Here is a 25,134-nt window from a genome sequence, read left to right as displayed (position 1 = left end):
AACTTGAAATCTTTAGATGAATTTCAATCGAATTCCAAACGTATTGAGACGAAGTTTTCCAAAAAAGAATAAAAATCGATATGATGAATTTATTCCTCACAGAATTTCCGAAGAGAAAAATTAAATACACATTTTAAAGTCTTTTGTTATAGTAAAAAGACCTTATGATTTCTAAACACAAAGAGCATGGAAATAGAGGGCATTGTGTTGAACAGCGATGATAATGGTTTGGTGTGAGATATTAACAAATCCTTTTACGTGCTATTACAGTGCAGCGTTCCAGGCCGGAAATTCGAAAGAAGGGGTCCGCTCGTCTGGTGTGCTGGTCATGGATCTTTAAACAATATTTTCACTTCTCGTTAACGACAGAAAATATCCATAGAATCGGGGAAATATTAATAAGCAATTTTATTGTGTAAATAGATAAAAAAAAAATTCAGAAGTTAAATTTCTTGCTCTCTCGATCTACAATCAACGATTAAAAAGGGACTTCCAGCGGTTTGAGTGTTGCGCGGGATTAATTTGTTGTTGCTTCAAGGAAGGTGCATGTTTTTACTGCCTGCAATGTAGCGGGATCGTGATGTTGGGGGCACGGATTATCCATCGGTGAAAGCAGAAATGGGACTGTTCGGATTCTCTGCACTATGTCTATTTCTCACCCTCTGTGTTCAACCCGGGGGTAAGTTGTTTTTTGTTCTGATTCAATAGTAAGTGTCATACATTATGTAATATCTATCGTATTAAAAATATAGATTGATAACCTTAAAGATCTTTAACAGCATTTGATATGATCTAGGTATTTAATAATAAAAAGTGAATGCATTAATAATAATGAAAAAATGAAATGTGATACACAATTAAACAATCATTCACAAAGCGTATTGAAAAAATAAAATTTAATTCTTGCAGATCTGTAGCAAAGAGTAAACCTTGTCGCTCCTCTTATAACACATACAAAATCAGGTGACAGGAACTTTGACACTTCAGGATCACTTAATAGTCCTTAAAAAATAATTCATAATTAATTTTAATTACATTCATTATATTTTTTGATCGAGATTTTATATATCTTTGTGCATCATTTTACTTAGAATCATCATTTGACAGCGCCACACTTTTTCTTGTTTCTTTTGAAACATTAACAACTTAGGTATGTAGAGAAATAGGATATCCGATGGACGTGTTTTGAAATCATGCAATATTAGATCATTGGTAAAGCACTTTATTGATGAGCAGCGTGCCGAGTTTAGGGCGCCTTCTGTCCAGAGTAAATCATCTAAGTGCCTTTCTTATACACAAAATCTCAAATGTCAAACATTCTAGCTAAGTTATTTCTGAAAATGACAATTTGATTAGGTCGATTTAGAGGGCAAAAGAAGTCGGATTAAAAAAGCTTTTCAGTTTGGAGAAGTTTATCATTTTCAAAGTGGACACGAAGATGGCTGTAATATATACTACGATAAGTGGCTCGGTGTCTTAATTGATCTGTGAAATCAACGTAACAAGGTCATAGGCCAGACCAGTTCCTGATAATCACAAGGTCTTGCGTTACCCAGCAAATCATGTACAGGCGAATTCCTGATAGAGACAGCGACAGAAGTTTTGATTAATATTTCGAGGAAGTGTAAGACAGAGAGTCTTTTGATATGACTGTTATAAAGCAAGGTGCACCCAATAAAATCAGGCAGTTTTGGCTTGTATTTTATTCAACTGTTGTCATCTTTCCAATTCTTTTGACTTCATTTATAAAGTCTCCCGCTGAAAACGAACTTGGTTATAAAATGGCTTCTATAATCTCCCGTCAAATTCTAATTCCAAACGAAATAAATTATCCAGAAATATTTTTTTCTCCCTCCCGAATCGACAAAACCTTTCAATCATACAAAAAATGAATTTACTCGAGGATTACGTAATTTTCACTTGCAGTGCCTTTCTTTCATGGAGTGCTTTACGCGGATGCGTAATATTATGTGTACTTTACCCGTATTTATTCGCTTGACCCATGAATCCCTGTGATTAAAGTTAAACAATCGACAGAGCTCAATCTTTACTTAACTTGTCCATAGTCTGTCGTGTTTATGTTATGTCATCATAAAATTATGCAAACTTTTTCTATACTAATGCACCAGCATTTCAGAGTGGCAAACAACCAACAAGAAACGTCTGGCATTGCGCTAATCCTTTTTTTTTATGTCCATGTCGTGCATAATAATTTGTAATTTTTCATTACGTCATTCTAAGAGCATTGACTTTTGTACCACTCTATCAATCAAGTGTTGAAAAATCAAGGTAGTCGAAAAATCAAACATTTTCTTAATACGAAATGCACATGGTTTATGTTTTTTTTTTCTTTTCTTCGTTTTGTCTAAAAAAGAAAACTTGTCTAAACTAAAAATGATAAATAAAACCTGACTAAACAAACTTGAATGTACAAGAGTCATAGGATTAAAAGAAATATTATATTCTGAATAGAATCTAGACTGAAAATAAACGAGGCTAGATCACAACAGTTTTAAAAGGATATCCAAACCGAACGTATCTACGAGTTATGGATTTTAATATTTATTCCACTTAATACCGAAGCAAACGAATACCATAAATTATAGTTTATGTTGAAAAAGAACATTGAAAGCTAAATGTATAGCTATGTTGATATAAATGCCGAACGTTCCGTTGCTTTTATGGCGCACAATATTTAAATGTATTATAAGAAAATTTCTTATCAATGCTCTTAAAGGCAGATATTTTTTCCTTTATGGTTTGTCCATTGGAACGATTGCAAAGATTGCAAAAACCTTTAGTGTGAAAGAATTGTTGATGTACCCGGTTTGTAGTCGTTTGCCAAGAATTAACAATAGCAATCTGGTCAGGGGCTTGTTATTAAACACTGAAGGCCTCACTCTCACTTTAAAGTTCTCTGCCGTGTTGACAGCTCTCCATTTTGAAGAGAAAACAACCATGCTCACAAATGCGTACCTTATTTTTCGTTGCAATTCTTCAGCGCTTAATTCATTCACATTATTAAAGAAGTAACCGTAGAAGAATAATATTCGACTGTTAGCTTAGAAATAATTCACTTGATTACCAAAGTTAGTAGTGTAGATGTGGGTTTTTTTCCATCTTTTATAGTTGCTGGCTAATCGGCATTCCAACCAAACTGAACCTTAAATTGAAATATTTTCTTCTTTATATATATACCACGGAAAATGCGAGTTAGTACGATTGAACTGATTAGAAACATTTTCCTAATAGACTCATACAATGTAGTGTATTTCACAGGATACAGCTAGATCTTTAAGAGGGCCCTTTTAAGGTTATATGTACCTCCATTTGAAAAAGAGCACTGGATAAAGATTAAAAATTAAAAAAAAATAGATTTTTTCTTTACTCTTTGGTAAAAGCCAAAAAATGTCTTGTTAAAAAGTTTAAGGTAGATCCGATAGTTAATTTGTTGACTATCCAGCCTCCTTAATAAAAGATCGAACAGAAATTTCACAAGAACAGTGTTGGTCTCTTAAGATATTTTTAAAACATTTTTTTATCGGTTTATAAATCTAGGTACCAAACACTGAGACACGCTATAATTCTGCAGACGTTAATACATTGGTTTATAATTGCAACAAAGCAATTTTGTCACCTATACGTGCAATCTGCTTTTTTAACTTCCGGTTTCAGACATTGAGGTGAATATTAATTTTTAGACATGATTTGTTTTATATACAGCCAAGTACAATATATCTATCATGCTGAAAATGACAAAGTGTCATTGATGCTCTATTTTACTTTGTTAAAAAATGACATTTTTTCCAACGCGCATGTCTAAAAGTAAAAAAGTGTTCTTATATTAAGTGTCAATAATTCTTATTGAATGATTCAGAGGAAATTCTGAAATGGCAAATCTACGAATTATCTCTAAAATATTATCTCAAATGGTTAACAAACTTTCTAATTTCCAAAACTTACATTTTTATATAAAAGTTACCCCATAGAAATTTGCAAGGCTTCTTTTATGTGAAAAGTTATGCTTAACGCTTCATTAAGAAACATTTTAAGACAAAATTCTGCAACTTTATTTTGGATATTAATTTTTCGAAAATAATTGCATGTTTATCTACAGATGATAATTCTCTATCTCTCAGATTCGTTGATAATACGTTGTAAGGATAAAAAAAACCTTTGAAATGAACCACCATCACCTAGCTTATTTAAAGAACTGTTATTATGTTACTCTTCGGTGATGCTAAGAACTACTTCTTTTCAAAGTCGGTGCTTTGTTGAGTGCTTGTACTGAATAAAGTACATTGTAACATACGGAGTGTAAGCGAATAATAATCAAGTGTTTTATAACAAAATGCCAGCCCATTGTTGTCGCCACTTAGAGTGCATCTATGTATACCTAAATAAATGTTCCAGTTTTCTTTGTTGTGATCGCCTTATATCAAATATTTACGAAATTTTGTTACATACCTGTATAGTATACCAATTTTAGCAATCTCATTCTCCATTTCTATTGAGTCACATTTCTAAATGTATTTCAAATAAGACTCTTTCAAATTCTTGTTATTTTATCAAAATGTCAAAATGTTCTACGATATCAAAAAGCAAAGTCAAATACATGTACGTCTATAGGTAGAGATGCCATAATCAAAATAATGCCACATATTGCTAAAAAAAAAAAAACTAATGACAAAGACATTTCAAAAATAGAATTATTTATTAATTAATATTCTTTACAAATGACCATTATTCCATGTTACAGATCTAGCATGCACTTTCCCTTTCACCGGAACTTGGGTGACCAGTAACCGCGGAACATGGACCGTTACAAGCAATACTACAGAGAACTTCAAACTTCGTGTAGACGTGGCATCTGACAGTCTGTGGACCATGGAGTGTTTCTCCACAGACGGAACGTACTACATACTCAAGTGAGTACCACTAATAAGTACACACACAAGCACGTTTACCTATCGTGCGTGCAAAACACTTCAGTAAAAATCCTCTTTTTTATTAGTGCATGTATTTGTCTAATTGTAATTTTCAACAAAAGTCCTTGAAGACAGGCATCTTTTTCGTGCCTTTTTGTCGACGGATATCAACCATACACGAACGCATTCAAAATTTATCAAACACAATGTACAAATATCAAAATAAAAAGTGCTATTAGTTTTAAATTCATAACACCTAGTACAAAACACTGTTCTTTTGAAGAAATTCTGTGCTTTTATTAGAAAAAAAAATGCTCCCCAGATTAGAACCCCCTTACTTCACATTTGTATTAAGAGTCGGAGTTGATCTTGTACATGTTTTATTTTTTCTCTGTCTCTCGCACGTTTACGCATGCGTTGTTTATTAGTATGAAATATCACATAATGTATTATTATAATCTCTGTGTACCTTTGTACAATGGTGTTGAGATTGCAATAAATAAATAAATGTCAGACTGAATCTTTTTCCGTGTTCCTGTCATGATAAAACATCTAGCATGCGCGGATCTAGAGGTGGTCCGGACGGTCAACCCTCTAAAAAATCAAGTTTAAAAGGTTTTTTAACTCAAGAATAAAGTTACAGAAACAAGGCCTCTTAACCAAACCCTCCCTCCCTCCATGACTTTTTCAGTTGATGAAATAAGACACTCGATAAAATGTAAAATTTGCATTTCAATCAAACGATTTGTATAATTTTCAATAATCATTAATCTATTATTTATCGCCATTTCGCACGTCACACATCATACATGTATTTGAATCCTATCATAGCTTTTTAATTTTCAGAAGATGTTTGGCAATTCTTGTGTAAAAAAAAACCCATATACGGATTTCGAGTTTAAGAAAGACTGGTATCTACATTGTAACCCACCATGTATTTTTTTATTAAGCATTTGAATAAAGAGATTTTTTTTTCTTTTCTTTTTTTTACACTTTAGTTAAATTTTCTATTTATAAATCTCATATATGTATATAGGTGGCATGGACCAATTTAAGACATTATTATGAACCAATTTCGAATATGATCACCGTGTAAAATATTCGATTTGCACAATTTTTGACAATAATATGCATAAAACCTCTCACGAAGATAATCGATCTTCAAATCATCTCTGAAATGCGTGAGTAATTCAATTTGTATTTTATTTGAAATCAAATCATTTAACCGGCGGAAATCAATGTAATTTAGTCTTTAATACTACATATTCAGTTTGATTAACTTACAAAGTAATATTTTGAATAATATACTATACATAATGGTATAATATATTATATCTTAATGTAACTCAAATTACATTTTTTTATTAAAATTCTTTAATGGACATGTATATGTGTAGAAACTTTCTAAACAGAAATAATTTAATGCTAATCCATAGTGACATTCTCTAATTAATCTTATTTTGTATCATTTCTAATAAAGCATTAAGAGAGAGGTGGTGGCGGTGGCCATTTCAAGAAACAATTTATATCGATTTTTTTAGTAGAAAAGCTCTATATAAAGAAATAAGAAACTGCTCAAATTTTGTACCTAAAATATGAAGCTCACTTATTTTACACGAGTATATGCTTTAAAAAATGTTACAGGTATATGATTATGACTGCATTTTTTTTTTTGGTAGATCAACAGGTATCTTTTACCCATTTACAACTGTGCCAACGTACATCTACACCTGTATGACGTTTTCGAAGCAATCGGACAACAAATATCTCTATACTGTGAATACAGGTAAATGTTTAACTAGCATACCTAGATTACTTATACATACAATAAAATCAATTCTTTGAATATTGCACTAATGCTAATTAGCAGAAATTTAAGCCAATAAAAATAATAATAAACAACAAAACCCCATATATCTTCCTTGGGGCTGTCTTTATCTTCCCGTTCTCCACTGTTTTTTTGTTTGGTTTTTTTTTTTTGTTTTTTTACATTTTGTGTTTATTTAATTAGTGTGCAACGAATAAAGTTATAATTACAATTACTAAAGAGTTTAACATTTTGCTAAAACTTCAAAGAGTACTAGTACCTTAAAAACTGGCCATTAAATATTGAGTGGTAGAAAATACTTCTTACAATTATGGTAAAATTAAATAACCTGAATTATATTTTTGACGTTACAATGAAGTGGAAAACACTATGTTTTTTCACTAATCATAATTGCTTTTCACTAGTGTATATAGTTTACAGTTTCTAAAAATTTAAAGCTTATGGCTAAAAGAAATTCTTAAGATAAATGCAATTCATTAATCAGAATGATTAAAATCATTATTGAATATACCCCAGTAATAAGATATCTTCTCAGAATTAATTGAAAATTCATTTCAATCTTCGTTTAAATCTTTTATTTAATGATAAAGTTTTCTGCTTTTTATCAATTCATATATTAACATAAGACAGGCACGTAGCATCGTTTTTGAAAGTGGGGGGGGGGGGGGCAGACTCATCCAAAAAATCTTGACAAGCAAACAAAAAAAAAATAAGGAAATTTAAACTTTCCCAAAATCTTCAAAATCCTAATCCGTAGTATGTATAACTTCAATTTCACTCCTTATTTTCTTATTTTCATATCAATTTTTTACATACTCCCAAAAAAGTGTGGGGGGGGGGCAACTCGGTGATAATTCAATTTTTTATATGTTAATTTTAAAAAAATTTGTTGCTGCGAGAAAAAGTGGGGGGGGGGGGCAGCCCCCTGATGCTACGTGCCTGTAAGAAGCATGAAAGATAGACAAATTGTCTTGCAAATTAACAAAAAAGGGAAAATTTGAACGAGCCAAGTTTTAAAACAATATTATATTTTGGTTTTATATACTGTTTGGAAACATTGAAGACATATAGCTCTTCATGACGGATATCTATGCAATTTAGACATTAAAGATTTACAAAGTAATTTTTATTTTTACTTCAAAAACAAACTGCATAGATACAGTAACTATTAATATGTAGTAAAAATGAGGAAATCTTGAATTATAAAAATATAAATTAAATCTCATGCTCACTTAAATCAGGATACCTTTTTATATTCACTCGTAAAAGCTCACCTGAACCAAAAATTCCATTAAACTATTCTGATCACTCGTTGTCCGTCGTCCGTCCGTCCGTAAACATTTTACTATCAACTTTTCCCCTAGAACATCTGCCTCATTTTAAACAAAAACTTTGTTATGAAAAAGAGAATTTAAGTAGTTAATATACATGTAAAGAGTCAAACCTTTGTACAATGGATATGATAATAAAACCCCAGATAATGGGTGTCTTAAATTTTTTTTGAGATTTCAAGAACAACTGCACGAGAAATGCTATTACTAACAACAAAGCCTCATGCACACATTCAAAAATAGTGTGGATTTGAATTCTGGACTTTTTAAATCGTAACCTTTCCCTCCTCATACTCCAGACCCATTCTGTTTTAAATGAAAGGGATGCAAGAAGTCTTTGAAAAGATAAGTTGATCATGTGAGCGATGTGGCTAGTGTTCTCCTGGTGAAAATTATGAAGCTAACACGATCTCGAGAGCAAATAGAACAAGCATTCTGAGAGTATTGCATAAGCAATACACGTCCCCTTTGTGGAAATTGTGAAAACAATGCACAGTTATGCAGAATATCGAACCCGAACATTAAAAAATTTGAATATAAAAAATTAATTTTCTCGAAAATATGTCAACCAGACGCTACAAAAGTGTAAACTTGATCTGTAGTTTGACATTTTGAAGCTGTTCAGGAAATTCCATAATTATTATTCCTCAAACGCATAAAGAAAAAAAGTGTGGAAAACTGAAGTGGGACAGACGGACGGACGGACGGACAGACGGACAGACAAACAGACGGACTGACGGACGGACGGACAGACGGTCAGACAGACTGACGGACGCAGAGGAAAGCTACAGTCCCCTCCGGTGAAAACCGGTAGGGGACTAATAATTCAACGAAATGGTATTGAATGGTGTTTTATAGGGAAAAGCTTCACACAAAACAATATTCCACTACCGTTATCTAACACAGACGCATCACATTTGATGCATATAATTATATGCAATGCACAATAAATATATTATATCTGAGAAAATTAGAATTTTATGAAAAAAGTGTTTGATTTACCCAATTTATCAGGAGAAGAACTTGTCTATCTTTTTATGAACATCCATTATAGTAAGAGTAGACAGAACGTGAATCACGCGACTCTTCTTGATCACATGACAGTTATTACAGAATGCATAGTAAAAGTATAACACATTGAGGATGTCAAGTGTCCCCAAAAAATCCATTTTTTTCATTAGCGTTTTTAGAAGGCTGACTTGTTTTGATCAGTTGTAGTATTTAAAATACCATAATTAAATGTATATGGGGTGGGGGAAATTTAACGTTTTAAGTTTTAGAAAATTTAGATGGACAAAATCATAAGTTGTTATGCATGTAATATAATCATAGATATATTATACTTATTATTCTGTATATGTTAATAAATAAATCCGAAAAATGTATTACATTTTTACTTTTTAAAATAGAAATTGTCACATAAAGTAATAATTCCAAAAATAGGGGTAGATGTTATTCCTCTTGTAGTATCTCCGTCAAATGTCAAGAAAGTGGTAATGATATTTATAAAATATAGTGATTCATAGTATCAAAAAAGTGATTATCGGCTGTCAGATTTGACGAAAAAGTATTGATTTATATGCAGCAGTAATGAAAAATATTTATTTTTGGCACTAGATAACACCGTCAGTGCATTAATTATATACACATTTTACATTTATTTAAAGTGGAATATGCTGTCCTCACATCTCCTATCAAGGTTTATGAACGAGTTATTTTAAAATCCACCTCTGCACCTGCTCCTGCGCAAAGTGAAGTGTGCACAGACACAACAAACCTAGGGATAGAGCGAGACCACGTAGCACTTCAGTCTGGTATTGGTCAAGTACTTTTATAAAAGAATATGCAAAGATTTTCAATGCAATTTAACAATTCTCTATCTCAGTCATTCAATTAATGCTTTTGAGCTCATTATGAAACACAATATATAAAGTTCGAAGTGAAATATTGTTTAATTACCAATCAAAAGTTTATATAAATTTTGAATGAGTAATTATTTTTCAATTCTTCAAAACAATGAAAACTTTCCGCACCTGTAGGTTTCGAGGTAGCAGCAGCAGTCACGTGTCCTACAAGTATCCATGGAACGTGGTCTTACAACTACACAGGACTGACGTGTTCCTCTACTACTCTAGATACGTGCTCTGACAAAACCAAGTTCGCCTACAACAACACAGAATGTGCAGAAAATCCGATGTTTTCAAGTAAAACTCAGCTTTGACTAAAAAATAAGTTTGATTGGAATGTAAAAACCAGTTCTAACGCTCCAGCAAATAAAGATAAAAAATAAATATAACTTATGAACTTCTGCAGGTGGTGGTTCGTTATATTGTGTGTACTCAGGAACAAGTGGAGATAGCACATATGTGACCCTCTACAATGCTGACGGCTCAGTTTCAAGTCCAACTACTTTTCAGTTTTCTTGCATGGTGAGACGTTTAAAAATCTTTAATGGATGAATCTTTGATCACCTACGATTTTAATATTTCCAACAGTAAATGTATATATTCCAGAAGACTATTCTGGAATTGTATATTTCATATTTATAGTACTTCAAAGTAGAAAGTTTCAAAATAAACTAATACGTATTCAAACTGTATTTTTAAGTCTTTTGAAACAAATACTCAGATTCGTAAATCGCTGATCTTAAATTCAGGTGTTAACAACTTCCGGTAGCTCAATTTCCGCTTCCGTAAATCCTGAAGCATGCGCCACGGGCCAGACATCTACGTCCATAAGTACTGAATACGGAAAGACTGTCGAATTCGCCGATATAGCAACGAGTAGGTATCTCTTTGATATTGTACAGAAGAAATAGATCATACTACAAGTCAGAATTCATGAATTAAATCCATTTTATTTCCATTTCAGCTGCCTGTTGTAAGTACATGTATTACACTTCAATTTTTAAGATTATTTTAGATTTTACTAAGGACAGTAAAAGGATATATCAGATGTATATCAGATTGATCAGCAAATTACAAAGGAAATGATTATCGATATCACGGATGCCGAAAAAAAAGTATTCAGAAAAAAATCCCCATTTGTCAATTGTAAGAAATCATTTTGAGGTGGCATGGGACATCTGTCGATAATATTGTGGATTAAAGTAAATTTTATACTTAAGATAATTTTACAGGTTTAGACTGTTCAAATTTTACAATATTTAAACAAAAATATGTTTTAAAGTTGTTGTTTTTTTTGGGGGGGGGGGAGGGGGGTTGGGAGATAAAAATTTTAACTTATTCGAACTCATGACTTACAGATAATAAACGCTCTAATCCACCGCGCCACGCCTGTTGGGTTACGATTTTGGGAAAGAAACTATTTATAAAATTACGCTTGATTTTTTGTTTATTTCGATAAAAACAGTACAACAATCTATTTTAAAAAATTCTGATGAATGGTGATGTAACAAAGTGATGTATGTTTTATGGAATATAATGAAACGTGATAAGAAAAATTATGGCAATAATTACATGTATATTTCAATTTATTCATTGTAGTAGACAGCATGTCACACATTGGGAATATCTCTAAGATTTAAACCTATTTTTGTAACATTTCCCCATCTATTATTACACATTCTTTTTCTTCATTCAAAGATCCTTTGTGAAACCGGGTGAATGTAATTTATTGAGATTACTTCTAAAATAATGTAAGATTTGCCTGGTTAACTTTGCAAGCGTATGCAAAAAGTCGCTACTTGTAACAGCTTTGTAATAATTCAGAGAGGATGAACATTTTACATACCAGAACTTCGATATTCAATAATCGTTTTACACGTTAACAGTTGCATACCGGTAATAATGAATCAAACTATACTGTAAACCAACTTTTATTCGCGATCAACTTTATTTCGCGATCAACTGCCGAAAAACCGATTCGCGATAACTAATGTTCGCGACCAAGCCTGATTGAGATCAATGTTGTTATAAAATAACATACGACAAGGACTGGTTCGCAGCGAGAAATATTCGCGGAGACGAGGCTTTCGCTTACCTCGCGAAAAATTCTTGCTCGCAAATAAATGTTGGTTTACAGTATACAAACTAGATTAAACAGCAAAACTCTGCGGTACAAATTGTTACGAATTCTCTGCAAACCAAGAGAAGATTCTGTCACGTAAATTTTAGAACTTTGGCGTTTAGAAAGTTTTGGATGAACGAAGGAACACAGTGTAGGCGTTGATGCGTTTGTCAATGCTATAAGTATTAAACATGACACATAGTTCTGACTGAAAGTAATAAAGAACCGTGATGTCGAATTAGCATTCAATTGATTCGAAGTAAGTAATCAGGAAAATTTAACTCGTTTCTCTCAGACATAGCATCATTTTTTTGCATGTTTATAAACAAAAGCTTGCAATACATGTATCAATGCTGTGCTTCAATCCATGAAATGCAATAAAACGAAACTCTCGCTACATGTACATTGACAGCATAAATTGACGTTAGGTTTCAATGTATCATGTGTATAGTTGTACTCGTGTATGGAAGAATAGCCGTTCCTTCTACGTTACGAACTAATTGCAGTATGTATAACCTGCAATGTAGCTATCATATTAACTATGTACACTCAGGTTAGCAAAGTGGCCCATGATATATAGGCCATATGCATCATTTTCAAAATACACCTAGCATGTACATGTGTATGTATGAAAAAGGTCAGACCACTGAATGCGAATATTAAAGGCAATAGACATGTGAATATGAGACGCTCTGAACCTTTAAGTAATTTTGGCTGGCAGCCTTTAAAGATATTGAAATGCATAGAAATATCTATTCAGTAATGCATAGATAACCTGAACTGCATGGAAAGGAAAACTAAATACAAACAACTTCTTTCTTTCTATAATAGGGAGAAAAACTATAAATACACAATTATATTCTTCATATTTGAAAAAATTATAATTCATGAGTTTCGTTTCAAGCTATGATATATATGAATGTTGCACAAGCTTCAAATAATCTATATAACTTGCGCATATTTTAATGAACCATTAATATTCATGTTTCTAACATGCTTTATCGGATGTTTATAAGTTATTCTATAAAATATTTAGAAGACTGTTACTCTATTTTACTTGTTTTGGATAGCACGCATTTAAGAACCATGTATGGCAAAGCGTGTTGTTTTAAAAATTTGTAATTCAAGGTTTGAAAAAAAAATAACTATTTAACTTTGGTTCAAAAAGTACGCGTAAAAGTTTCCTAAAAATTTCAACTGAATAATTCATAGATATCAAACTGATTTTAATTTCAATCTAACAATAGATATGATTATCCACTCTAGTTTAAAAATTGAAGTTTATACCGAGAAATAACTAGAAAACATAGAAAATGGCCCTTTATACGAGATTTTTCATTACACAGTATATGCATAAATTTTCCAATTCTTTCTTATAGACCCAACAGCTCCAACATCAGAAACAGATTTAACCTGGCTCTATATTCTCATAGGAGTTCTTCTATTTATTATAATTGTGTTAATCATCATCATTATTCTGTGTATCGTCTGCCGTCGCCGGAAACGCACCCAAATTGATGACGAAGAACGCAACATCACAGAAGAGTCAGACGATGACAAGAGCACAAAGAGCGAAGAACAGGCACAGAATGAACAGAATGCACCGGAAGAGTTAAGACACGAAGAAGAGAAAGAACCCCCGTCGGGGGAGACAAAACAAGACGAAGAGGAAGACGAGGACGATCGAGCATCGCAAGATTCCGGCTTTATTCCGGATAAACTTGACAAAGAAGAAGAGCAGAAGGAGAATGAGGAAAAAAAGGAAGAGGAAGTCCGAGTGGAGGTTGACGGACAAACGAAGGAAGATCAAGAGAGACCGGATACAGTTATTGTAAGTCTTTGAACTTTAAACTCTTTCACTTAAATTAATTACAGTATATATTTATATTTATTTTCAAATGATCACGTGTCTTCACATAGTTCTATGTCAATGTTACAATCTATTTTTTTGGTTCTTTTCTTGGTAATGGTATGGTGTGTGACCCTATGCTCTAGCTTTAGACATATGTACCTTAATACCATTTTCAGAAGAAAACAAGGAGAAAACGCTATATTAAATGTACATGTATGCATGAAGCTAGGATAGGATCCCTAAACCTCATTGCCTGTAGAGCTTATACAAATAAATAAACATTTTCCTGAATATGGAAATTCAAAAGACGGCGACAATGAAACAAGTAAAATTCTAATGAAAGACCCATGCATGAATTATTATTTGAGAATATGATGCAATTATAGTTTAGAATATATGCCGTTATCACAAAGTAAACTCCATCTGTATTCTTAGTTACATAATTTTGTTGGTATACATGAAGAGATAGAAGCATTAGCAACACAAGTTATTATGACTATCAATAACGCTTTCAGTCAATATGACTTAGCCATCGATTTAAAGGGAAATCTAATAGCGTTTTGAATCCCACGACAAAATAATTTAGACCTTGTAAAGAAATGCAAACAAACGAGTAAAAAGTTTCAAAAGCATTATGGGTCGATGAAAGGCCGTAACTTTGGTAAAGTGTCATGGCGAATTCCACCATTGATCCAAATTTGTGCTATTATTCGGAAGGAAACATATTGTAATTCTTTGTGGAACATTCATAAAGTTTTCAAAGAACTTGTACCAAAGTTATAATGTGAATGGGAAGAATTCAACAATAGTTAATGGACCATCAGTACCAACTATCAAGGAAGCAAAAAACTGTTAAGCAAAAACTTGATCGAAACAGTAGTTAGCCTATGATCACCAACAGGTTTGTCGAGATTTGTTATGGTCCACGGACGAGCAATAAAAAGGGTCATTTTTAGCACTCCATCATACCATGCACAACTGTAACGCACAACTTAATCTTCACAGAGTAAAATGTCGGATCTCGGTAGCACTATAGCACCCTCAGAACAGGTAGATGGGGCTACGCCCTTACCGAGCCAGGTATGTAGAGATAATCCTAAGCTTGCGACCAGACCTCTCAAACTGTCGACTCTGACTGAATCTCATTGCTTGATCAGGCGTATTGTCTATCTTAATGTTTTTTTCTTTGTATATTTAATGTCAATATGGAATATATATACTTTGGTATTAAGTTCAGTAAGACACCTCACCCATCTTATAGACTGTACATGCATATCTTATGTCAATATGAAAATACCGGTATAATTGGGTAATACTATGAGGTTCAGTTGGAGAAGATGTTTTGAAATCGTACAGGATACCTGTCAATTAGATGCTAGCTTCCTCCAGATTTACCTGCTTCCATACCACCAGGGACATATATACTACATGTATATTAGTATACACGTCCCTGATACCACCTATCAGCTTCAAGGTTGGTTTGCACGTTATGGAATCGTGTAAATCCACTGCTAATGTACCTTAAATTAATAGTATTTCTATATGACATTCGTCTCTCACTGCGGGCTTTTTGGCTGCTATCTAACTTATCATGTACACACAAATCAGTAATTTGATGTTCACCAGTTGCTGTGAATATCCATTATCAAAGTGGAAAAACTGATGTTGTATCATTGCCATATATATGTGTAACCTAAATGTGAATCTTTAAGTTTCTAACAATATCAGCGGTCTAAATGTTGGTGTTGCTTCTTTTTACCAAAACCTTGACACCATTCGCTCTGTTACCTTTCCCCCCACCTCTGTTTTCTTGAAAGTGTGTTTTGTGTCACTTCTTTCTTATTTTTCACATTTGTTTTTTGATTTGATGTGCATTTCACGAGTAGCCTATGAGTTTTATACCACTAAGCAGCTTCAAATGTCTATTTTGGACTGAAGGTTATTGTTGACGGGGAGAGAGATGAACATAAGGTAAAATTTGGTTTGAGGGAAAACCAGACTACACGGCAACACCGAAAGGGATTGTGGGAATTTCTTTGAAATCTCTTTATACACACTTACGTGCAATAACAAGAATAAAGGATTTAAATCATAGTTAGAAAACTCAGGTTATACGACTTGTAGTTGTGATTATCTTTTCTAAAGATAAGTTTCTTTCAAAAAGTTTCTTTCAAATTAAGGAAAACCGAAACCTTAGGACACCTTTAATTCGAAATCAATGCTTACTAGTATTAACCTGTCATTATACCGTTAAGCTTGCATTCAAATATTGTTCTCTAAATGAAAGTTTCAAAATTTTTTTTTTAATCTTTTCAAATTTCATGTGCAACTTCAATCAAGTGACCCCCACGCTTCAATGGACGTGAATATATATTTTTTCAAGACCTCTTGGAAGGACTCAATCCATTTTTTTGAGATGACAAAATAGATGCATGTTAATCTTGAAATACGCTTCAAGAAAAATAAATTATCTATGATTATATCGATTTTTTAAAAACTTGAATAAATATATCGAGTGCTAAACCAGGTCAGCAAAGATACTTATCTGGTATTGGGCGTTGCACTGTCTTCGTTACGCACTGGAAACAAGCTAACTGTCTATGATTTTCGACATTGGTGATAGCTTTTGTTTTTCACGTTTAAAGTAGCAAGTTTCTTTCACAACTGTTTATATTTACTTTCCGCAAATGTTTGGGAAAACAATCAATTAAGTAAAGTTTGAATAAAAAATTAAAATCTAGGTAAATCCGCGTGTTGAATTGTTGAAAAAGCAATCAATATTTCTTGTTTATCATTGTACAGATTCATGTTCATCCCACTAAAATATTACTTGTTTATCTTATAAGGTGTGAAAATAATCATAAAAACTATTTGAAGCTGTACACAAGAGTCTTAAGCAAATTCGATTATGTTTTATGGTGATTTATAATAAATTATTAATAATCAAAAAGAGAATTACTACATGACAACAAAATGTTGCATCTACAATGTACACGATATAATAGCAGAAATCCAAGTATAGAAATGTCGAACTGCAAAACATCGATAATACCAGGGTATTAGTTTTAAATTTTGTTTTCTTTGATTTTGACTACGCCATATATTAGAAACACACCACAGAAGGAGGGAGTCCTGTGGCGAGAATCAATATGCAAACCCAACGATTTCTTGACTTAATAGATCTTTCAGTACAACTTGCAGACTTTAAATTTGTAAATCTTGACATGTTAACAAAAGTGCTTATATCTGCAATGAGACTCAATAAAGCTCTTATAGACTTGTTCTCCTATAGAAAAAAATCTTAATATTACTGTAAACAAATGACGTGCTGAACAAGCTTTATACCGATTATTCCATCGAGGCAGAAGATGTGGTTAGCAGATGTATTAAATATCTGTAGTTTGACCCAATAGCCTTAAGACAAATAGGTTTAATCCTGATTTTAAGTCTGAAGAATCAGAAAGAAAGGAAAACAGCTTAAACTAAAGTAGAAAGGAAGATCTAGAAATGAAAAACAATGATTTCATGTAAGGTTTCACGTCTTTCACCAACAGGTGTGTTGGTTCTTGCTTTGCTTGTAAGATGTTTCTTTATGACAATAAGGGTTTTTGTCAAATCTCAAAAGTTGCCTCATTTAACTAGAATCTATTTGCAAGTTTTTTTTATACAATACTGTTTACCCAAGGATTCAATTTGGTAAGATTGGAATAATAACCATGCAATGAATTAAATGTTCTTTTATTGTTTACTTCTTTAATGCAACAGGATCCTACCCCAAGAGATCTAGAAGAGGAAGAAAACAATGAGCAAGTAAGAAACCCCATCATCCATTTTATAAATTCTATTTGATAATCGTCATATAAACCTATTGAAAGAAAATTTAGGTCTGTATTGAGAATTAATGTCATGCAGTTGTCAAGATAAAGTGAAGAAGTAGACAATAAAAGTAACGTATCATACAGTGAAACTTTTCCTACTGTAATTGATTTTCTTTCATTTCTGAGACACGAGAGCCAGAGCTCTGTAAGTTATGTCATCTCTTTTAATGCGCGTGCATTTCTATGTTGTGTTTGATGTTGAGTCCATTGATGGTCTTTGAATTTTTTTGTTTCTAGGAGAGCTCTGAGGACGAAGAAGAAGTACAAAGGAGAATTAGGGAAATTGGCGGGAGAAAGCAAGGACACGGATATGTTGTAAATATATTTTAACAAATTTAGACAAAAATTCAAGTCTGTTGTTTATTGATTTAGAAGTGGACTATGATAACAAATTTATTTATTGCAGCCGGAAGGACAGCTGAGCAAAGTTCTGATCACAAGGGATATGCACGAGAAAAAGAGGAACAAGAAACAGAGGAAACTCGGTCGCTTCGCTCGGGGGAAATCGAAACCAAAGCACGACAAGCGTAAGGATGGTGGCGGTTCCCCCGATTCGTTGGAGGAAGAGGAGCTCCGAAAGAATGGGGATGGTAAGAAAGCCGAGTTCATGGAACAGTACCTCAACAAGAAGCGCATCGAAACCAAGCTTGACGAAGAACACTACTGGAGTGAGGAAGACGACCACGCCGAGTTCAAAATGGAGGATTATGATGACGTAAGAATATTATCTGGTTTATTTTTGTCTGCGTAGAACTGTATGAGATGCATGATGCCACTGGCTTCAATTGTATGATATGGTTTAAGATACCGCAAGTACTATAAAAAGATGCCCTTTTTGATTGACCATGACAATCCGAAAAGATCCTTCAGTGAATCAGTGAATGGTATACAGTTTACTTGCTTGCATTCTTGATGATACAGGATTTAATAGTACAAATCATAGAACCATTTTAACAAGACCTTGGTTGGACGTAGCTATATATTTTTTGCGTCAAAACAAGTTTAAAATGACGCGTTTCAGGCGAAATATGCACCAATTGCGTATTCTTAGCTCAGAAGCCAGACAAATCTTGTTGATTTCAAAGAGCCAGGGCTGAGTGGCCAGCAGTGAAATAGACAGGGCTACGTCACATTGCTGTTTTACACAACATCCCAAAGTCCAAGCTCTTGTTAAAATGGTTATAATTTTAAAGTATAATCGTAAGTGTTTCCCAATTCTTTGACGTATGATTACTCATAGGATCGTCTTGCAAACGTGTATTTAATTTTCAAAGAGATAATCAGGTAATGAATTTACACAAACGAGAAGTGTTGAGGCATAGAAAAGTGGTTTTGAAAGTCCTTACTCGTAAAGATTTGAAATTGATATACATGTAATTTTGGTTATACAATCTGAAAGTTGAGGATAAGTTGCGAAATTTTGTAAAACTCTACACTGCTGGTAATCTTTATCGATGTCATTTAATTCCTGTTAATTGGTGTTAATAATTTGTCCTTATGCTCGTCTCTCAATGAGTAGATAATAGATAAAAGGTAAAAATGCGACATCAGCGCGTCTTTTCAGAACTTGCCTTTCAATTGACGCTCTGCTGAGACCTTTAAATGAAAGTTTCAGATCTGTCTGATTATTTTAAAGCTATACAGATATCTGCGGACATTTACATTTGTTACAGACCACCGAAAGATATCAAATTACCGCGTAGTCCCGTTCAATTACACGTGAAAATGATTTATGGGTTGTCAAACTAGAACAGTTCAAACAGTTTAAAACTTTGAGACAAAACGGTAACTGTACAGTGTCCTAAAACCTCAACGATCTATCGTGGTTTTCATTTGAAATATATTAGTACCTGTCTCTTAATAGAGGACATATCGTGGATAATTAACATTTCTTATAGTTGTATCAATTTGGTTAAACCTTAACATGTCTGGCATAAAGTTGTGGATCAACGAAAAAGGGGTGTCTGAACAAATAGAAAATCAAAGACACTTTTGTCTTGCATGCATGTTCGAATTAAAAGCAATCAAATGCTCCCTAGGCAAACAGACAGTCAAACAAAAACTCTCAGGGAAATGTTGGCTTTCTTTAAACAATAAAATGCTGTCTTTGGTGATTCACTCGGAATATGAAGGTAGCGATATTGCAGCCAAAGTACATAGCCCGCCTTAGCAGTTAACGCGGGTTATGTATATTTTCTGCAAAGATCGCTTCCTTCATAACTCGCATAAATCATCAAAGAAAGTACTCTACTGTTTGTATTTACATCTTTCTTTTAACATTAACAAATGAAAAATTTATAAATAAAAATAACTAAATCGTTTAATGTACATCATTACATTTAATAAAAGAAACAGCCAAGACGTCTTATATGGAAATTAGAGTCCGACATCATCGTGTTTATTTCGTGCAGTTCATGAATATTTACATTTTCCAGGGTCTTTACTTGTGATAACACTACGTATCGATTGTGTACTATATAACCCATAACTACAAATAACGCCAAACCGAGGCGCCAGCGGGATTTAATTATTTATATTTGAATATTTAATCGTACGATGGCTTAAAATTATATAAATATAAGTAATAAGGAATCATCCTTTGAATATCATGAGGTGATAATTTCGGTCGGGGCGTGATCAAATCCATCATAAATAAATCAACTTTATTATATGCTGTGAAAATCAGAAATCAGTTTTTCCTTTCAACTTGAAAACCCCCATCATTCCCCGTTACCCCCCCCCCCCCCCCCCCCCCAAGAAAAAAAACAATTGAAAGAAAAATATATTCTTTGAAATATCTGTATAAAACAGATGGATTTTTTTACATTGTTTTTTCAACTAAAAGGATTTCGAAGAGTCTTTCCCGAAGGAAAACAACAAAGCAGAAGAGGAAATGGTAGTAGAAAATGTGGACGAACCAGACGACACAGGCAAACCAAAAGCAGACGGCACCGAAAAGGAGCGCGAGAAGGACAGCGGAACTGACAGTCCGGGATTTCGGGTCACGCCCCCTGGGGGTGAGGACGATGAAAATGGCGGGAACATAGACAGTGACCAAGACCTTCGTGATGTCGAAGAAGACGAAGTATTCGATGAGGAATACGTCAAGGGGATCTCGAAATTACCTCCAGGATTCGTTCGGGACTCACAGGGACGAATCATTGTAAGAGGTTATCAAATTGGTTTAAAACGTAGGTAATTGCAAAAATCGTATCTAATTTGCAATAATTTTAATATCACCATTTTTTCGATTTTAGCGCGTCTCAGATGGTCAGATAATATCGGAGGAAGAAATGGCTCGCTATTTCAAGAAAGCGAGAATCCGAGGGTTGTTCAAAATCCAGCGTTTAAAACGGAACAAAAAGGGACGTCCAACTGGGGTATGATAGCAGCTGAATGTTCATTACATTCATTTCACATGTATTATATTTCTAATTATAACAAATGACATGTAATTAACAAACAATGGATTTCCAATGAAGGGAAAATGATACACCAAAATTACATCCGCCAAAATTACTGGTATACCTTATACATATGTAGACTCAGATCCACCAGATTTGTGTCCCGCCAAAACAAAAAACGGCTGTACGGTATAATTTTTATTGAAGGGATATATTGCCGACGAGTTTGGTCCAGAGATAACGCAAACTCAGAAGGAAGAGTCCAAGGATGGTGACGGGGAGGATGGTCCTAGACCCAAACAACCGAGGTCTTCAGCCGACAGGATTGCTACTTCTGAGGTAGGGATACTTGGTGGAATCATCATAATCAAAAAACAAAGCAAATCTCCCAGTAATTTACTATACTAGCAGCCCGTTAGAAGTATCTGAAACCTACTGGCTTGCTTAGCAGCTTTTTAATTGCGCCTGTTAAGTATAAGTGAAACGATAGTTTCTTATGCCCTGACCAAATACCACTCAATTGAACGATAGTTTTAGAACTTTACATACATGTAATTACTACACCCTATTAAAACTGTTCGTCAATATATGTTAGAATTGGTGTATTTTCAGCGAAGGCAGAGGCCGTCTCTGACAAAGGTTGACAACACGGGGGGTAAGTCCGTGGCCTTCAATGTCGGACAACACCAGGAGGAAGAGGAAGTGATAACGTTTGGTGATGATGACGATGACGTCAAAAGAAAAGTAAAATTAATCATCTTTTATATGTTTACTTACCTTGCCATCAAATATCCGTCTTTCAATGAAAATTTTATAAAACTGATAAAATGGATGCTCATAATTTGTTTATCAGGGACGGCGAGATGTTGGGACACCTAGCCGTGAACTTCTAAAGAAACGCCTGTTTAAGTCTCGCAAAAAGCGCGATCCTCAGGTAGGGATAGCTCTTAAAAATTAATAATTTATCGATACCTAGTCCATTGTCTTGAACTTCTGACCTTTGTGGAACCAAGTTACCTTAATGAAACTGCCTCCTTTAACAGATGATATACGTGTCAGAATCTGAAAAGCCCCGAGAACTGAACGATCTGGTGAAGGTGTACGGGAGGGGCGGGGGAGGGGCTCCATTGGGCGGGCCCGGTGGCAGACCCCCGCTACCACCCTCTTCTTTACAAAGAAACGACAGTACACGGAACTCCCTCAACCCAGAACAACTCCGACAATTTAGGCTGGGTCTGGCTAATGACCAGAAGTTCTTGGATCAAAGAAAAGGTAAAAAAAAATATATGTATGTTATATATATATACATACAATAAAATATGTTCAAATCAAATCAAAAGGTAAATATATATAGTTTAATGTAATTATTGCTATAACTTTGATCATTTTATTTCTTTATATGTTCAAAACATTATTTCCAAAAGAAAACTGTATTGCAGATGTTTAATTTTTTCTTTACACTTTTTGTGTCAAGGCGGTGGAGATAGGCATGTCCGGGAAGCATTCACAACGCCCAATGACCTTGAAATCGAGGAAATTCAGATGGATGATGAGGTATTCAATTTCTAATAAATGGAATAAATATTTCTAATAAATCATAAACTCTGCAGATTTTTTTTTTTAAAAATGTTGACTTATTCTTTTTAATATGAGTTTGAAATATCAAAACTATTGTATTGACTCCAATGCATTTCTGTGTGTGATGAAATATTGTGTTGAATATTTCTCTGATTGCTATATTTTTGGGTTGTGTCATTTGGTTTTTAACGGTTTTTAACGTATTATAATTCATTTTTCAGGAGAGGAGGTCTATTGATATTGGAGATGAGGATGAGTTTGTCCTCGTGGGGAACAGAACACAGGGCCGCCCTGAAGGATATGTAAGTTGTTTATTTCTGTTTTAATTGACAGGCACGTGCCACTGGATATTTTAGATTCAAGTATCATGTAGTAGATATTTCCCATTTTACAGCAAAACTCACCTGAACCCTTCTTTACGATCGTGCGACGAAGTGGAGAGAGAATTAATCAAGAACAAACGCCACCATGGTGCACACGTCACGAATTACGTCATACCATTCCATGGTCTCTCAGAGAACCCTCGAGTATGACTAGGGCAAACACAATGGTCAATGATTCCGGGGAGAGTATGCGCTCCCTTGGTGCTTCGAAGTCGGCTGACGCTAAAAAGCGAAATATGGACGATTGGCGCCTCCGAATACTTCTGGAGGAACTATATAAAGACAAGAAATACTTTGACCATGTGATTGACTCAACAGGTAAGGCAATCACTCTGCTTGTCAAAACCAAAGTCTTAGAGTAAAATAGATTGTTTCCTTTATGTATAATTACTAATAAACTTTTTTTTTCACTCGTGTTATAGATCGAGAAAAGGACCCAATACTGGACGAAAGAGATCTTGCTGAACATGGCCGCGGGTATCTTTTGAATAGGGCCGAATATTGGGATCAACAAATGAGGGACAATCCCATGCCCATACCACCATGGTGTGTCCCTTCTCGGGTTAACACTTCTATGAAACTAAACTCGGGGCGAGGATCTCAAACGTCTACAGTCACGCCTCCAATTTATGGATCCCCGCCCCCCTCCTTGAACGTGCCAAATGAGCCTCAAGACACTCCATAGCACTCAACTCCGAAATTTAATTCAGAAGTTCTTCCGCATACATTCGATACCTCTTGAGAGTTTTACATATGGCGCGTGGTATTTGTTCCGATTGATTGAGCTGCTGGTTTGAAGGATATTCAAAAATTCGTCTTGGATGACGAAATTAGCGTTGAAAAATAATGTCTCAAATTATCTGTTGACGAAACGGAATGTAAATATTTATTTATTTTGTATTGTGTCATGTTATCAACGTCTATTGTAGCCAAAATAGTCTACAAGCATAATTTCCATGGCGAGTTTTACGGTATATGATAATGACACGCCATCTGAGTGCTCCATGGTCTGTGATAGTTAACTGTAATGGATCGGAATACATTACAGTATCCCTTCAGTATTATTTAAGTTTATCTATTTTGTTTATGATGCTCATTGTTCCTTATTTGTAATCATGTATTATGTGTTATGTACAGTACTTCTGTTTTTTCTCTTGAGTTGAGTATCCAATATGCCTCATTCAAATACTACGCAAAGAATATGGCAATGGGACTCGGAGCTTCAAATGCAATGTTTTGTTATATGACATCACTATGTAAAGCAATAAATATTATTTTTCATTGTTTTGCTATTGTTTTAAATTTTCCAAGTTCGATAAAATTATTCTCTCCCTCCCTCTCTCTCTCTCTCATTTTATTTTATTGGTTTCGGAACGAAAACATTTTTATCATATTTTTTGTATAGAAGAATTTTTTACATTGAAAATACTCAAAGAATTACAAATTAAACTCTTGTGCAAAAGGAGTCCGAAATTGAGACCAATTAATTAATGTTTCATACATTTTCTTCTGACATTCATCTTTTAAAATTCATATGAGTATGTCCTAAATACGAGAGAAAATGGTATTTGTCGGGGCAAAATCGCAAAATATAGTTTCTACAGAACTCATAATCTGGTCAAATGAGGTCAAGGTTTCTTCTCTTTAGATGCCATGTATGACAAGCATTTAAAAAAATTCTCTTGATCCCTAATAGGTATCGCATATTAATAAATATCGTCTTCGGCCTAGCAAGCCATTAACATTCTAATATTTCTATAAAGATATCATGGCTATGCGGACAATGTTTACTTGGATATAGTGAAAAGGTCTAATTAGAAACCTTTCTTGAACTTTAATAGGTTTACTTAGCGACATACCCATTTAACAATAGAGGAATGATATGGATTTCAATGCTTGAATTAAATTTAAATCGCCTTATCA

The 25,134-nt window shown here is 33.9% G+C and overlaps 1 protein-coding gene across 1 annotated transcript; it reads left to right on the top strand.

Moving 5' to 3' along the window:
* Positions 1-36: 36 nt before the first annotated feature.
* Positions 37-24,497, top strand: LOC128155328 (uncharacterized). The gene is made up of 23 exons (XM_052816973.1): positions 37-679; positions 4,760-4,928; positions 6,608-6,714; positions 9,755-9,901; positions 10,127-10,291; positions 10,401-10,516; positions 10,744-10,870; positions 10,959-10,967; positions 13,496-13,947; positions 14,974-15,048; positions 17,734-17,778; positions 18,084-18,161; positions 18,253-18,561; positions 20,692-21,009; positions 21,104-21,226; positions 21,458-21,589; positions 21,863-21,994; positions 22,104-22,184; positions 22,294-22,522; positions 22,725-22,804; positions 23,050-23,130; positions 23,223-23,529; positions 23,634-24,497. Exons 1-23 carry the CDS (start codon positions 619-621, stop codon positions 23,894-23,896), a joined length of 3,606 nt encoding a protein of 1,201 aa, XP_052672933.1. The 5' UTR covers positions 37-618; the 3' UTR covers positions 23,897-24,497.
* The last annotated feature ends 637 nt before the right edge of the window (positions 24,498-25,134 follow it).

This window comes from Crassostrea angulata, chromosome 7 (genome assembly GCF_025612915.1).
Source record: "Crassostrea angulata isolate pt1a10 chromosome 7, ASM2561291v2, whole genome shotgun sequence".
NCBI lineage: Eukaryota > Metazoa > Mollusca > Bivalvia > Ostreida > Ostreidae > Magallana > Magallana angulata.
This window is presented reverse-complemented; position numbering and strand designations above follow the sequence as displayed.